Here is a 15,461-nt window from a genome sequence, read left to right as displayed (position 1 = left end):
TCGCAGACAGACACTCGCTCGAAGTTTTCTCGCTCGAGGAAGTCGCGGTTTTGTGCGCTCTCCTCCTCGCGCGAAGGAATTTAGTATTGGTTTCAGTCGCAACTCTCTCTCTCTCTTTTCTCCAATCCGCCGCCCCCAGAACGGGAGAAACCAAAATGGGATTCTCGAACGCCGCCGCCGCCACCGCTGCCACCACCCCCACCACCACCGTATCTACCGAGAATCAAAAATACCAAGGCATAGACGTCCACTCGTTCGGCATGCGCATCCTCAAAAAGCAAGGCTGGCGAGAAGGTACCGGTTTAGGCCCGAACAAGAGCGGATTGAAGAAACATTTACACGCGTCGAGACGAGAACACAACAGCGGGTTAGGGACGGACAGGAGAGATACCACCGGCGTCGTCGGCGCGGATTGGACCAGGAACGCGAAGAATTTTGATGCCGTTTTGAAAGGACTGGAAGATTACACGAAGAAAGAAGACTTTGACGAGGATGACGAGGATGGGAGTAAAGGAGGAGGAGGAGACAAAAAGAAAGACAAGAAGGAAAAGAAGAAGAAGCGGAAGAAAGAGGAGGAGGAGAAAGCAGAAGAAGACGTTCCGGAACGACCGAGGAGTGCGGTTGGACACACGGGGAGATATCATAAACGAGAGCGGGAGAAAATGCGGGAGTATAGCTACGACGATTTGAACGCGATTTTAGGCGGCGGAGCGTTTGGCGGCTTGGAAGAAGTGAGAGCGAATCACGATTCAGACGACGATAGGAAAGATAGCGATGCGAGCAATGATAGGAAAAAAGTAGATGATGACGATATTAGGAAGAAAGATGACGACGACGACGATGGAAACAGGAAAAAGAAGAAATCGTCGAAGAAGGAGAAGAAGAATAAAAAGAGTGATGGTAGTAAAAAGAGCGACAAAGAAGGTTCGCCTTCGGACGAAATGATGACGACAAAGTTTACGTTTCCTCCGAAACCGAGAGATTGGTGGGGACATGCGTTTGGGTTTTGTCAAGAAGGATGCGGGAAAGACAGCGACGGGTATAACGCGACAGGTAATAACGACGCGATGAACGAAAACAAAGACAAACTCGGCTTTACCGAAGACGAGCAAATCGAACTCTTCGAACGGGCGCACCTCACCGCGACGACGAAATCCTCGCACAGAGGTCTCGGACTCAGCAGCTCTGGGAAAGAAGTCGGTCACGATTTCGAAGGCACAAAAGTCGCGCTCGACCACGACGTCGTCCCCGAAGACGACGAGGACGAGAGGAAAGCAAAAAAAGCGCCTTGGTCTTCGCTCGCCAAGAAACTCTTAAAGAAGAGCGGAAACGACGGTAAACTCGACGCCGACGCGTTCTGGCAAAAGCTCATGAAGAAAGCCTTAGACGGAAACAAACCGGAAAACGCGACCGTTTGGGACGACGCCATGCGATGGACGATTCGGAGAGACGGGAAATTCATCGTCGGTTACGATTTCGTCACCTTGTGTAAATAGTACGCAACTAGACTAAATACTACTAGACATACAACAATATTCCGCCCTCTCTCTACAATATACTACACACCCACTCGTTTTTACACTCCATGCACACGACTAAAACCTTGCTCTCAGCATCAGCGTTCCCCCACGTCTCCGCTTTCCTCACGTCCCTCGCGTCGCTCAGGTGTATAAACTTCGTCTTTCGCCCTTTACACTCTGGACAGGTATAACTCTCGCTCTCGATGCCATCCGCAAACACCGCCCGTTCCTTTCGTTTATCCATTTTTACTCGCATTTGCTCGACTTTGGTTTTCATCTCGTCCGTCATGAATTCCTCGTCGTGCATTTGGAGCACATCGTATGGCTGTATCCTTCCAGAAAGTACGTCCTTTTGCACGCTTTCGTTCCGCTTAAAATTTGCACACAAGAAGCGGATTTTAGATTTATACTGAACTTCACTGACGTTGTGAAACACCGCACTTTCGATCGCCGTCGCCACGTCGAGCAAAGGCGTTTCGTCCTTTAAGCTTTCGCCGAGCATCACGATCGAGTCGCTTCGGATGTCTTCGTCCTCATTTATCATATAGTTTCTCTCTCTTTTAAGAGCACTTCACTTTGGGGAAAAGCAGTTCACTTTTGCTCTCTGAAAGAGAGAGAGAGAGAGGATGGAACAAAACACGACCGCGAGTGGTGGTGGTAGTAGTAGTAATAACAGTACTACTGGTAGCGATTTTGCGTCGTCGGAAGCTCGAGCGCGTTCCTCCGCGCTCGCGTCTTCTTCTTCTTCTTCGTCGTCGAACAAATCCGATTCCAGCGCGGGGAACGAAACGAAGAACAACAAGGCGACGACGGTAACGACGACGACAGAAACGCCTCGCGATACGAATCATCATCAATCGAAGAAAACGCTCCCAGCGAGAACGCTGCTCGGTTTAACCGTTTCCGGCGTCTGCGCCGGCGTATTCGTGGAAACTTTGTTCTACCCTTTGGATACCATCAAAACGCGTTTGCAAGCCGCTCGAGGAGGAGGAGGAGGAGGAGGAGGAGGCAACGCGAATCTCTTCAAAGGCGTGTTCAACGGATTATCGAAGAACATCGCCGGGTGCGTGCCAGCCACGGCCTTGTTTTTCCTCGCGTACGAACCTACGAAGCGATATTTAGAGCGAACGTTACCGCCGGAGCAAAATTACGCGGCGATGTTCGCCGCCGGCGCGACCGGGTGTTTGGCGTCGAGTATCGTGAGAGTGCCGACGGAAGTGATCAAGACGAGAGCGCAAACTGGGAATAAAGTGCAAAGTTTAGGAGGGATTTTACGGGCAAGCGGTATCACCGGGTTGTTTGTCGGATACGGGTCGTTTTTAATTCGGGATTTACCGTTCGATGCCATCGAATTTAGTTTATACGAAGAGGCGAAGATTTCCTACGCCAAGTGGCGAGGACGGACGCCGAGCGAAGTCAGTCGCGCGGAGGCGACAATTTTAGGCGCCACCGCAGGGGGCATCACTGGATTCGTCACCACGCCATTAGACGTCATCAAAACCAGGTTGATGACGGATACGTGCACGATCAGCCCGCTCAAAGGCGTCGTGGATTGCGGCACGAGAATCGTCAGAGAGGAAGGCGCCAAGGCGTTGTTCCGAGGCGCCAGTCCTCGAGTCCTGTGGATCTCCTTAGGCGGTGGCGCGTTTTTCGGGGTGCTAGAAAGCGCGAGGAAAATCTTCGTGCCTGAAAATTGGTAGTTCATGTATTTGTGCGGGCGGTAATTTGCGTCTTTAGTCGTTAGAGTATAGCTTTGTCTTTATAGATAGCCGCGCATAACGAGAGCGAATTGTTCTTAAATCCAACTCTCCTTTTCCCCACAAATTCATTCGTGAAAACGAATTCTAAAGACATGTCCAGTGCTCGCGTACTCCGCCGCGCGTTGCGCTCTCGTTTCGCGTCCACCTCCTCGGAATCTTCTCCTTTCTTCTCGTCCTCTTCCTCGTCCTCCTCCGCGGCGGCGCACGTGGAGCCAGCGGTTCCTTCTTCTTCTTCTTCTTCTTCTTCTTCCCGGGGTGAAAACAGATACGATGCGTCGTCGCTCAAAAGCGACATCATCAACCACATCGGCCAACCGACGTTCCAAACGCACCCGCACTTGTTCAGTGGGGATGATGACTTAACCCCTGGAATCTCGAAAAGTGAATACGCGTCCAGACGAACCAGGTTAGGGAAACTTTTACCGGAAAATGCCGTCGCGATTTTACTCAGCGGAGACGTCTCCTATTACCCGAACACAGTCATACCGCACGCGAGTTATCGACAGGATTCCGATTTTATGTATTTTACCGGGATGATGCAACCACACTCGGCGGCGATGATTATAAAAGACAGAGAAGACGCACCGTTGAGATACGTTTTGTTTACGAGACGGTACGATAAACGAGATGAGATTTGGAACGGTTGGAGAGCGCACCCGGAGGTGGCGGAGACGTTTTTCGGGTGCGACGAATCGGTCGCGATTGAAAGCATGGAAGAATACTTGAGGAAAGTTTTGAAGTCGTCGTCGTCGTCGTCTTCATCGTTTTTAAGTGGTGGTTTATCAACAGCGAGAAAGGTTTTTATGGATAAAGAGCGGTTTGCGACGACTGCGCATGGGAATCAAGTGTTGAAAGTAGTCACCGACGGCGCGTTCCCTACGCAAGCGTTGAAAGCAAAATCGCAAGCGTTGAGGTGGAGAAAATCGGAGAGCGAGTTGATATTGTTGCAAAAATCGGCGAGCGCAAATTTAGAAGGTATAGTAGCGGCCATGAGAAGGTCGAGAACGAACGAGGTGGTCACGGAGAGGGATTTAATGAACGTGCACGAGTATACGGTCAAATCGCTCGGCGCCGATCGATTGGCGTTTCCAACCGTCATGGGGGCTTCAAATCGTGCAACTATTGTCCACTACTACCAAAACGATAGAATTGTTCACCCGAACGATTTGTGTTTGATGGATGCGGGGTGTGAAATGAACGGTTACGTCTCGGATATCACGAGAGTGTGGGCGGGAGGCTCGGAAACGGCTTCGTTCGTCAACGACTACCAAAAAGCAGTGTACGATCGTGTGTGCGACGTGAGAGCTGCGGTACTCGCGAAATTAGAGCGCGATATTCGCTCACAAACACCGGTTTCGTTACACGATTTACACGTTGCATGCGTAGATGCGACGTGCGATGTCCTCGTCGACTTGCTCCCGTCTCAAAGCGGCGGCGAGTCCATCACCAAAAACTCGCTCCTCTCCAAAGGCAAATACGCCCAATACTTCCCCCACGCCGTCTCCCATTGGCTCGGCATGGACACTCACGACACGCCTTTAATCCCAGGCTCCACTTCCATCGAAAAAGGCGTCTGTTTCTCCGTCGAACCGGGGTTATATTTCGACCCAAACGATACGACTTTACCGAAAAGTCTCCGCGGCGTCGGCGCGAGAGTCGAGGACGAGGTGTGCCTGAATGTACGAGGCGAAGTGGACGTTTTGAGTCGAGCCGTGCCCGTAGACAGAGAAGAGTTGGACGCGTTTATTACGAGCAACAGTAGTACATCTGCTGCTACTACTACGACGACGACGACGAGTCAAAAATAGATAGCAGCAGAACGACTAAAGCGTAGTATTAGTATTAGTAGTAGTAGTAGTAGTAGTATTAGTATTCAGTTTTTCCCGCCCAAACTGACTCAAAAGAGCAAGGCACCAAAAAACACCCGCCTAAAAGTACCACACAGACGAGAGAGAAAAAACGAAGCGTCGAGCGTCACAAAATCGTTTTCGCCGCGCAAGTCCGCAACGAAAACACATACATACGAATATCCATTCGCAAACGTTTGCGCACAAGTAGCACGCGAGACTAATTATTTACCCGTTTGCGAGTCGACATCCATCTTTAAATGTCGATCCAACCATGCGCGTAAACAAAAAGAACAACGACATCATAACGTGTTCGTCTGTCTTGAATCACTTGCGCTCGAAAAGAGTTTGTGTTTTTTATTCGCTTTTGTTCTTAGCGCTGTTAGAGGTACGCACATATTCGCGAAAGACGACGTCGATTGATTGGAGAGACAGCCGACGAGTGATATTTTCTCGTTTTCTTCCACGCGCGATGGTCGCGAGTACCGTTTTCGAGGCGGATTCCGCGCGTTGTTTTCATTCATTGAATGCGCTGGGAAGAGCAAATATCGCCACTCGTCAAGTCTTTTCAAACGTTCAAAAATTCAAAGATTGGATTCAAAAGTGTTGACTTTTTTCTTTCACTTCTTCTTCCTTTGTGCGACGGCTGTATTCTGACTGACACGTGATTCATCACCATCATCATCGAAAATGATCAATCTTAACAACAGGTCCTTCTCTGGTCCGTCGTTTTAGTCCCGGGAGACGCAAACTCCGTCTGGAATTTAAGCGCGCAACAGTACTACCAGCGAGAAACTGGAAATCTCAAATCGTTCCAACAACAACCGAGATTTCAAATCCAAGTCAGAGTTTTAGATCTCTATTTGGAATCGCTGGCGCATAAGCAAGAACATTTGTGGAGAAAAGAAGAGTTTAATCTTTACGACAAAAACTTACAACCTTTACACCCGGAACCACCAGATAAGAGGACGGGAATAGGCTTGAGTTTATCTTCGTTGGGGAGGTGTTTATTGGAGGAGGTGGTGTCTTCGAAGTTTTCGAAGTCAACGGCGATTGGCGAGCGCGTCAGCAACTACAATCTTAACGTTCGCGTTTAGTTTAATAGTTTCAGAGGCTCGCTTACTATATAAATCGCTGTATCACTACTAATCTACATACATATCCTGGTCGAAGAAGAAGAAGTTTATAACACACAAACACTTCAAGACGCTAGTTGGACGACAGAACGAACAACTACTACTTTAGAAGAAAAACTACTATATTATTACATATATATATAATCAACAACAACAACAACAAAACAAAAAAAAGGAAAAAATAAAATGGCGAGATTACAACGACCATCCGGAGGCGGCGCCGCGACGAAAGTTGCCGAGTCTGGGTACGTCGAAGCTTCGGTAGCGCCGGCTTCGGCGCCGCCGAAAATTACGTTGCGAAACGTCATTCCGGTGAACGACGTTATCGCGGGCGGTTGCGCTCGTGCCGCGTCGCAGTCGACGATTCACCCACTCGATACCGTCAAGGTCCGCATGCAAGCGTTAGCTGGCAAGGGGAAAGCTGCACAGGAAGCTGCCGCGGTGCAGAAAGCGTCTAAGGCGGTATCCACGGGTAAATATGGCGTCGGGAGCGCCTTCATGGCGAATGGCGGAAGCAAACGCGTCGCGTTGGCTCGAGGCGCTTCAGCCGTCGGCAAAGAGTTTTCCGTGCTTTATAAAGGCGTGTTCGGTGCCGCGAGTGGAGCCGGACTTGCTATCGGCACTTACTTTGCTTTCTACGGCGCCGCGAAGAAATTGTTGGAACGATATTCCGACTACTCCGTCTCCAAGACTGCTTTCGTGGCTGGCGGTATCGGCGCCTTGGGTTCCTCCTTGGTCAAAGTACCCGCCGCGGTTTGTATTCGATCCGTGCAAGCTGGAGTATACCCGAACGTCTTTGCTGCCGCGGGGACAATCACGAAAGCTGCCGGCTGGAGAGGTTTGTTTACGGGGTACGCGCCGACTTTGCTCGAAGACATCCCAGACATGGCGGTCAAATTTGCGGCTTACGAAACTTTGCGAACGATGCATCGCAACTTTTTCAACAAAGACGACGATGAAGCCGATGCTTTTGCAGACATCTCCATGGGTTTGATCGCTGGATCCGTCGCAGCTGCTGCGACGACGCCTTTGGACGTCGTAAAGACGCGCATGATGTGTAACGCCGCTGCGAGACCATCTTTTGGCGGCGCCATTGTGGGCGTATGGAAAGAAGCGCCGGCTGGCTTTATCAAGGGCAAACTTCCCATGTACTTTACTGGTGTCGGCCCTCGTGCATTCTCGAACGGTATCAACTCTGCCATATTCTTCATGTTCTTTGAAGCGATGCGTGCTGGGTTGAAACGTCGCGAAGAGCGCGTTGAACTCGAAAAGAGACGGTTACGAAGAGTCGGGTACAACGGCTCCAAGAACGAAGAGTTTCGATGGGCGAACACCGACCAACAAGTCGGCAGAGTCACGGAAGCCTCCGTGACGACGTCCACTTTACGCCACAAGTTTACGCTTCCCAAGTTGAAGAAGTGTTAAGCGTACTTCCTTTTATTACCACCACCTCCGAAAAAAAGTTGATTGAAAATAATATAAAAAAGCGAGACGAGAAGGTTCTGCAAGAAGCTCGCTCGACGAGATGGTGAAACGACGAAAAAACTCTGTGTTTCCAATTTGTACTTACTTACTTAATATAAATCGTACTATCATCATCCTCAATACTAAAATAATGTTACTGTGTATTATTGTTGTTTTACTGCGTTCTCTCTCTCTCTCTCTCGTTCGCGTTTGGTTTCTAATATATATCTTGTTGTTATTTCAATTCGCATCGTTTACTAAATTTATATGATTCTTCATTTTACGGTTTCACGGCCAAACTCATCGCCTGTTGCTGCTGTTGCTGCGCCACGCGCATCCCCGCCACGTAATTTAAAATCTTCAACCTCGGTCCCGGCGGAATTCGTACCTCTTGCAACGCGTTATCGTTCAACAAAAGCAAACAATCGTCCGTCAACAACCCTCTCTTAAAATTCTTCTCGTACTTCTCCAACCCGAGCGCCGTCAACATCCCAACCGCGTGCGAATAAAACACGTCCGTCTTTTCATTCTTCCCAGAAAACGACTGACCAATCTTCATAAAGGCCCCGTTCAAGAGCGAAAACAAAACGCCCGATTTCACCGCCTCTTGCGCAATCTGCATCGGCCCTTCCGGTATCGCCGCGTCCTGCCCTCCAAACGCCGCCTTCTGCCCGCTCAAACTCGACGACACCGACAGCGCCGCGCCGGCGCCAAACATAGCCAACATCCCGGTTTCAATCTCTGAAAATTTGTTCATCTTCTTAATCCAGCACGTCAACCCGCCTTGGACGGCGGTAAATACCGCTAAGTTCACCGCCAACACGTGCGGCGGTCCCGACATGGCGCCGGACATCGCCGGTTGATTCGCCATCGCCGGGTTCGTCGCCGCTTGTTCCGCGAGGTTTTTGTTCACCGTCCCGAGCACGAAGCCGAGCACGCCACCTGTTTGTTCGTCACAAAAGAAGAGAGAGAGAGAGCGTTAGAGAGAGAGAGAGAACGCGGAAAAGGTTGTTGGTTTTCTAACGACAATCTGATCAACATCGCCGCCAGAAAGAGAGATGAAACGAGAGAAAGAGATCCCTTTCGCGCGTACCTTGCACGGCACTCCCGGCCGAAATCGCGGCAATTTCCACCGGCACAGATTGGTTCTTCAACCACTCGTCTACCTGCTTCTTCTTCTCGGTCACGATATCGCCGATGCCCATGATGTTTGTTTGCTTTTTTAAACAACTTTGTTACAACTTTTTGTGACGATTCAAATCCAGAGATTTGGAGCAAAAAGGAGAGATATTTTAAGCGTTCTCGCGTTTACGATGTTTAATGTTTACGAGTATTATTGTCTCTACTCACAGTGTCTACTTTCTATATGTTCTATCCTTTTCCTCGCGTGTGTTGTGTGGTTTTGGTGTTGTTCTTTTTGTTCTTCTCGTCGTCGTTTCTTGAGCCGCTTTCTGTCGGCTTTCGAGACGTACGTCTTTGTCTTTGTCTTCTCATCTCTCAAAATCATCGTTTCTTTTTCTTCCTTTTCTCCGTCGTCGTCGCGGTCGCGTCCTTTCGTTTTCGTTCGCAAAACTCCTTCTTTTCCTCCGTTCTCTTCTTCTTCGTCGTCTTCTTTTCCTCTTCGTATTCTTTCCACGAGCATGCTCGTCCGGTTCGGAATCGAATCCGTCGTCTTTAACGACTTTCGCAATTCGTCCAACAATTTCACCTCTTTTTTATCCAATTCTTTCAACTCCTTCGCTTTCGTATCCTCGTAATAATCCCGGGCGAGTTCGGCTTTGCGACCAGCCTCGGCGACAGTCGCCGCGTGGCCGGATTTGTGCGTCCCGCCCATCTTTTAAATAGAATTATAAAGCATAGAAGAGGAGTACATGAATGAAATTTGTATTTTGTGACGAGTGATGTTTTTTTGTGTGGACAATTCTACTTCAATTTTCTCTCTCTCTGCTCTCTCTCTCGCGTAGACATTTTTTTTACCTGCGATGACCGCCTCTTCGGTTTCTTCCACTGCCGCTTGTCCTTCCTCCTCCTCTGGACGAGGACGAGGACGGACCACCTTGACCACCATTTTGGGCGTTTCTGCTGGTATAGAACGCGCTTTGACTTTCGTAAAAGGAGTTGTAGAACATGGCGTCCTCCGCGTTTGAGGAGTAAAAATCGCGCGCCGAAGGGCGTCCGTGGCGGCTTCCCGCCGAGTTCGAGCTCGAGGACGCGCGGCGTCGTTGGACGGAGACCGTGCTGTCCCATTGGTACTCAGAGGCGTCGTGGGAACGTCGGTCGGCGGAGGTTTTTAACGCGTCTTTCGCGACGTTGAGATGGTTGAAAACTCTGTTTGCGTCTTCGGTGAGCAGTTTGAGCACGTCCTCGTTCCCGGCGACGAAATGGCTCGGGAGCTCGTTCGGGTGGAAGACTTTGTCCGCGTGCGCGCGCAAGGATAACTTTTTGAACGCTTTCGTGATGTCGCTGTCGCTCAGAGATGTGGTGGACGAGTCGTCGGAGAAACCGAGTATGGCGCGAGCGTGTATTGGAGCGGATTCGCCGTACTGCTGTTCCAATTTGATTTCCACCGCTTTCAACTCTTTCGCGCGACTCTTGGCGTCGTTCTTTTGCTTGACGTCGCCGTTCGCATCCGCCGTTTTCTCGTACATGTTCAAATCTTCTAAAGACTTTTCGAACAAACGCAAGTGCGAGAAGATCGCCGCGCGACGAGAGTACGCTTTCGCGCGCGTCGGGTCGAGAATGATGGCGCGACCGCAATCGAGCATGGCGTCGATGTACTTCTGCGCACCCATACGCGCAGCAGCGCGATTACACAGAATGGCGCTAACAAACTGTTTCGATAACGACGAATTAGACGCCGCGATGCACTTCGTGTAGTGCATCTCGGCCTCGTCGTACTCGCCACTCGAGAATGCGGAGTTCCCGCACATGCGCGCGTCGTATTGATCTTTCAGAACGGCAAAGATAGCTCCGGAGTCGGGACGAATCGCGTTAAACGTGTCTAACATGGTGAACGTTTTATGCTCAGGGCCATCTCCTCCAGGTTCACCAGTTTCTGAGCCGCCAAACGTTGGACCGGTGAAACCGTTCGTTTGTTTCGCGAACCGTTCCAAATCGTCCACGTCACCTAATCCGTAGTGCACGACTATGCGCAACAAAGTCATCTCGATTATGTTCTCTCTGACCGCCATATCGTCTTCCGGTTCGACCACGCGAGGGGGAGAGTGTTTGTTCCTCGTTCCTTTTGGTTTTGTCGGAGATAACGGGGCGAAAAAGTCGAACGATTCCAACGTTTCTAATGCTTCTTTATACTGTCCGCAAATCATGAGCGCGTTTATTTTCAAGCACGCCACGAGCTGCCGAGTGTCCAACGGCATGTGCGTCGCCCTGCCCTCAATATCCGTCGCATCTGTTATCGCCGATTTCACTAACAACTCGTTCTGCACGAAGCTTTCTCCGCCGTTTATGGGTGTTCTTCTCAAAGCGCGTCTCGCGTCGGTGAGATACGTCACATCTGAGATTATTTTCAAACGCTTCGCGTGCTCGAGCTCTACGCGCGCTTCTTCTTTTTCCTTCTCCGAAGCTTTCGAGCTCGAAACAATCGTAGTGTAACACGCACACGCCGCAGTAAAATCAGCCAGACGCTCGTGACATTTCGCTTGACGCAAAATCGGTTTCATGTACGTCGCATCCGCTTTTCTCGCGCGCATGCAATCATCGATGCATTCCTGGATTTTCTGGCGATACTTCCAAAGCATATCCGGCGTGTACTTACCGTCCATCTCCTTCGCTCGTTCTCTCGATTCTTCTATTTGTATAACCATCAGCGTCGATGCCGCTCGGTTGCTCAAAAGTGTCCCCGCTTCTCTGCCTAACAGCTGTCTCGTGGGAAGAAACGGCGCGCCGCTGCCGTTGTTTCTACTCGGCGAAAAACTACCGTGTTTGTCCGGGGACGGCGCAATGCTTTCGAGCATAATTATTGCGCGCGTGTACGTATCTCGAGCCGCGCGGAACTTCTTCAAAGCCTGCTCGTCTTTATCTTGATTCACAAAAGAAGAAGCTTCTTGAAACAATCCGTTCGCTTCGAGTTTATACGCTTTCACATCTTTTTCTACGTTTACCATTTTCTCCATCTCTTTCTCGGACGAAGGACTATTCCTCGAAGGCGACGATCCCATCGCGCGACCGAACGCATTTGTTGCACTACTGCCCGTTGTTGTTGGCGACTTTGGCGAACCCGGTGACTTCACGACGGCAAACTTCTTATACGGTTTTCGCGCACCTTCGCCGTTTACTATTCGCGGGATTGGTCTTCCGTCGGTAGTAAAGTTGTAACCGACGTTAAAGGCAGACGCGCTGGGTAACGGACTACCACTACCGTTGATGTTGTTGCTTTCACCTCCAATGGTCACCTTTGAGAAGGAGTTGCTCAACACCGCCTGCGGGGAAAACGCGCCATTTTCTCGAAAACTCGTCGCGGCTTTCGTCGCCATTTTTGCCGCTTCCTTACTATCGCTCGGAACTTCTTGCATTCTATCGCTATTCGCGCTACTTTTGTTCTGCATTCTACCACCGCTACTGCTGCCTTTTGCTTTACTGCTATTACTCCTACTGTACGACTTTGGCTTTGTCGCGCTTCCACTAAATCCGCCGCCCTCTGAACTTCCGTCGCCACCGCCGCTTTGAAAAATCAACGGCGTCGAAGTCGCGTTCGCCGATCCCGTCGGCGTGGTGGTATTAAAACTCGTCGTCCTCACCCCGGGATGCGTCTCGGCAAACATAGAGGGCGAAAACTCCGTCGGCGTTTTGATGTGCGCCCACTGCGGATTCGGCGGCGACGGTTCTTCTTCTCGTCTCTGCTGACCAAACGTAAATCCAGGTGACGAGGTAAATCCTCCAAACGAAGACGGCGACTCCTCGACGTTGTTGCTATTAGTATTATTCGTGTTCAAAGACGCCGGTGTCCCTTCCGACACGACGCTCATCGGCGACGCCGAACTTTCTTCTCTAAAATCACCAAACACAGTTGGAGAAGTCTCTTTTTGTCCGAACGTGAAGGCAGAGGAGGAGAAGCCGGGGTCGACGCCGCCGAACGGGTTGGCGTTGTCGTCGTCGTTCCTTTTCCCACCCCCAGGATTCGAAGGGGTCGGTCTCACCGAATGCCTCGTGCTCTTGTACGACGACTTGACTCTCCCTTCGGCTGCGAAACCACCACCCGTTTTTTTCTTCCCGGACGAAGTCGTCCTCGTCCTCGTCGTCGCGTGGCCCGGGGAGAAGAACATTATTCGTTTTTCCGCGCGTTGTTCGAGTTCTTCTTCTTCCTCCATCTCGGACATCTCTGATTCTTCTTTTCGGGAAAGAAAGAAGGACTCTCGTCTTTTTGTGCGTTTTTTTCTCGCGTCAAATCGTCGTTGTTGCGCAGCACATTTACTGTATATAAACAACTACTCTCCTCCTTCTGTGTGTGTATATTATACTATGTACGTGTATAACAGAGAAGAGGAACAAAACGTCTTCTCGAGAGCTTCTTCTTCTTCTTAAGAGCGACCCGAGAGCGCAACAGAATGGAGTTTTTACTCGAGAGCTTTCTCGAGATGAGATTTGAGAGAAAAAAAAACTCGCGTGCTCTTGTTTAGGGTTTACACAATTAGGGTTGAACAGCTCCCTCTTTCCTCCTTTTTTTGAAGGAAGGAAAAATTCAAAAATTTTGGAACTCGTCTTTTACTCCTCTCGTCACATTCTCTTTGAGAGCTTTTTGTGCGTGTGTTGTTGTCGACTGGGTCGAGTTGTTCAAACGACGAACAAAAAATGAAGTACGTGGTGGTTTCCGGCGGCGTGGTCTCGGGATTAGGGAAAGGCGTGACGGCGTCTTCGGTCGGCGTGATGCTCTCCGCGGCGGACTACAGAGTGACGCACATAAAAATCGACCCGTACATAAACGTGGACGCCGGGACGATGTCGCCGTTTGAACACGGGGAAACGTACGTTTTGGACGACGGGGGAGAGTCGGATTTGGATTTAGGAAACTACGAACGGTTTTGCGATATCAACTTGACCAGGGACCATAACATCACGACCGGGAAAGTGTATCAGTCGGTGATCGAGAGAGAACGGGAAGGGAAGTATTTAGGGAAAACCGTGCAAGTGATTCCACACGTGACGGATGAAATCCAGGATTGGATCGAACGCGTCGCGCATATTCCGGTGGATGGGAAGGAAGGCCCACCGGACGTGTGCATCGTCGAGCTGGGTGGGACGGTTGGAGACATCGAGAGCATGCCTTTTATCGAAGCTTTGAGGCAGTTTCAGTTTCGCGTCGGGCCGGAAAATTTTTGTTTAGTGCACGTGAGTTTAGTCCCAGTCGTTGGTTCCGTCGGCGAGCAGAAGACGAAACCGACCCAACACTCGATTCAAGCGCTGAGAAGCGCGGGATTGGCGCCGACGATGTTGGCCTGCAGAAGCTCGTCCGCGTTGGATAAAGCGGTGATGGAGAAGTTGGCGTTGTTTTGCCACGTGAGCCCGAACAATATTTTGAACTTGATCGACGTTTCGAATATTTGGCACGTGCCGTTGATTATGGTGGAACAGAAAGCGCATTTGGCTATTCTCGGGCACTTGCAGATGAAGCCGAGACCGTTAAAGTTGGAAGCGTGGAAACACAGAGCGGAAAAGTGGGATAGCGTGCACGTGCCGTGTTCGATTGCGGTGGTTGGGAAGTACACCGGCTTGGGCGATTCGTATTTATCCGTGACGAAGGCGTTGATGCATTCATCAATCGCGTGCGATAGAAAGTTGAAGATTTTATGGATCGAGGCTGAAGATTTGGAAGAAGAGTCTAAACAAGCGAACGAAGATAAGTACGACGAAGCGTGGGCAAAATTGAAAAGGGCGGATGGCGTGTTAGTGCCTGGTGGTTTCGGCGGCAGAGGCGTGGAAGGGAAGATGTGCGCGGCAAAGTACGCGCGAGAGAACGAAATCCCGTACTTGGGCATTTGCTTGGGCATGCAAGTCGCGGTAATTGAGTTTGCCAGGAACGTGTGCGGCCACGCGGACGCGCACTCGACGGAGATGGACCCGACAACGGAGCATCCGGCGGTTATTTTCATGCCGGAAGGATCCAAGACGCACATGGGCGGTACCATGCGTTTGGGCGCGCGAGAAACTATTTTTCAAACGAAAGAGTGCGTGTCGTGGAGATTATACGGTAAGAAAGACGCGGTCGCGGAGAGACATCGACACCGGTACGAGGTGAATCCGGAAATGGTGGACGAGCTTGAGCAAAAAGGGTTGCATTTTGTCGGGAAAGACGAAACCGGAACGAGAATGGAAATTTGCGAATTGGCCAATCATCCGTTTTTCGTGGCGTGCCAGTACCACCCGGAGTTCAAATCGCGACCGGGGAGACCGAGCCCGATGTTTATGGGTTTGTTATTGGCGGCGAGTGGACAGTTGGAGTCGTACGTCTCCGACGAAGCCGTCGAGTTAAGAATTTCAATGGGGAACATGATGCGTTCGCCGATAAAATCGATCAAAGCGGCTGGGTTGTACGTCGGAGGCACGGACTGAAGCAAAGGAGAAAAAGTAAAAAGAGAAAAAGAAAGAGGGATATAAAAGAGGGAGAGAGAGAAAGAGAGAGAGAGAAAGAGATGTGAAGGAAGTAGGTGTGCCTCAGACGTGAAAGCGTGCGTTTATTGTTATTATTATTCTTGTTGATATCACACAGAACTACTACTG

At 50.4% G+C, this 15,461-nt stretch overlaps 10 protein-coding genes across 10 annotated transcripts; 6 read left to right on the top strand and 4 right to left on the bottom strand.

The window, feature by feature from the left end:
* Nucleotides 1-155: 155 nt before the first annotated feature.
* Bathy01g04450 (predicted protein) lies at nucleotides 156-1,496 on the top strand (the record flags this gene model as incomplete). Its single annotated transcript, XM_007515031.1, has 1 exon — nucleotides 156-1,496. One exon carries the CDS (start codon nucleotides 156-158, stop codon nucleotides 1,494-1,496), a length of 1,341 nt encoding a protein of 446 aa, XP_007515093.1.
* Nucleotides 1,497-1,548: 52 nt separating this feature from the next.
* On the bottom strand, nucleotides 1,549-2,022 carry Bathy01g04440 (predicted protein; the record flags this gene model as incomplete). The annotated part of the gene is made up of 1 exon (XM_007515299.1): nucleotides 1,549-2,022. One exon carries the CDS (start codon nucleotides 2,020-2,022, stop codon nucleotides 1,549-1,551), a length of 474 nt encoding a protein of 157 aa, XP_007515361.1.
* Nucleotides 2,023-2,146: 124 nt separating this feature from the next.
* Nucleotides 2,147-3,220, top strand: Bathy01g04430 (predicted protein; the record flags this gene model as incomplete). Its single annotated transcript, XM_007515594.1, has 1 exon — nucleotides 2,147-3,220. One exon carries the CDS (start codon nucleotides 2,147-2,149, stop codon nucleotides 3,218-3,220), a length of 1,074 nt encoding a protein of 357 aa, XP_007515656.1.
* Nucleotides 3,221-3,372: 152 nt separating this feature from the next.
* Bathy01g04420 (predicted protein) lies at nucleotides 3,373-5,088 on the top strand (the record flags this gene model as incomplete). The annotated part of the gene is made up of 1 exon (XM_007515713.1): nucleotides 3,373-5,088. One exon carries the CDS (start codon nucleotides 3,373-3,375, stop codon nucleotides 5,086-5,088), a length of 1,716 nt encoding a protein of 571 aa, XP_007515775.1.
* A 313-nt stretch (nucleotides 5,089-5,401) lies between these two features.
* On the top strand, nucleotides 5,402-6,224 carry Bathy01g04410 (unknown protein; the record flags this gene model as incomplete). The annotated part of the gene is made up of 2 exons (XM_007515095.1): nucleotides 5,402-5,689; nucleotides 5,838-6,224. 2 exons carry the CDS (start codon nucleotides 5,402-5,404, stop codon nucleotides 6,222-6,224), a joined length of 675 nt encoding a protein of 224 aa, XP_007515157.1.
* A 225-nt stretch (nucleotides 6,225-6,449) lies between these two features.
* Nucleotides 6,450-7,688, top strand: Bathy01g04400 (mitochondrial carrier family; the record flags this gene model as incomplete). The annotated part of the gene is made up of 1 exon (XM_007515438.1): nucleotides 6,450-7,688. One exon carries the CDS (start codon nucleotides 6,450-6,452, stop codon nucleotides 7,686-7,688), a length of 1,239 nt encoding a protein of 412 aa, XP_007515500.1.
* Nucleotides 7,689-8,007: 319 nt separating this feature from the next.
* On the bottom strand, nucleotides 8,008-8,932 carry Bathy01g04390 (predicted protein; the record flags this gene model as incomplete). The annotated part of the gene is made up of 2 exons (XM_007515466.1): nucleotides 8,008-8,669; nucleotides 8,821-8,932. The coding sequence occupies 2 exons, from the start codon at nucleotides 8,930-8,932 to the stop codon at nucleotides 8,008-8,010; spliced, it is 774 nt and encodes a 257-aa protein (XP_007515528.1).
* Nucleotides 8,933-9,069: 137 nt separating this feature from the next.
* On the bottom strand, nucleotides 9,070-9,561 carry Bathy01g04380 (unknown protein; the record flags this gene model as incomplete). Its single annotated transcript, XM_007515243.1, has 1 exon — nucleotides 9,070-9,561. One exon carries the CDS (start codon nucleotides 9,559-9,561, stop codon nucleotides 9,070-9,072), a length of 492 nt encoding a protein of 163 aa, XP_007515305.1.
* A 139-nt stretch (nucleotides 9,562-9,700) lies between these two features.
* Bathy01g04370 (ion channel putative) lies at nucleotides 9,701-13,054 on the bottom strand (the record flags this gene model as incomplete). The annotated part of the gene is made up of 1 exon (XM_007515317.1): nucleotides 9,701-13,054. One exon carries the CDS (start codon nucleotides 13,052-13,054, stop codon nucleotides 9,701-9,703), a length of 3,354 nt encoding a protein of 1,117 aa, XP_007515379.1.
* Nucleotides 13,055-13,535: 481 nt separating this feature from the next.
* Bathy01g04360 (predicted protein) lies at nucleotides 13,536-15,293 on the top strand (the record flags this gene model as incomplete). Its single annotated transcript, XM_007515612.1, has 1 exon — nucleotides 13,536-15,293. One exon carries the CDS (start codon nucleotides 13,536-13,538, stop codon nucleotides 15,291-15,293), a length of 1,758 nt encoding a protein of 585 aa, XP_007515674.1.
* Nucleotides 15,294-15,461: the final 168 nt, after the last annotated feature.

Source organism: Bathycoccus prasinos, assembly GCF_002220235.1.
Source record: "Bathycoccus prasinos genomic : Chromosome_1".
Taxonomy (NCBI): domain Eukaryota; kingdom Viridiplantae; phylum Chlorophyta; class Mamiellophyceae; order Mamiellales; family Bathycoccaceae; genus Bathycoccus; species Bathycoccus prasinos.
This window is presented reverse-complemented; position numbering and strand designations above follow the sequence as displayed.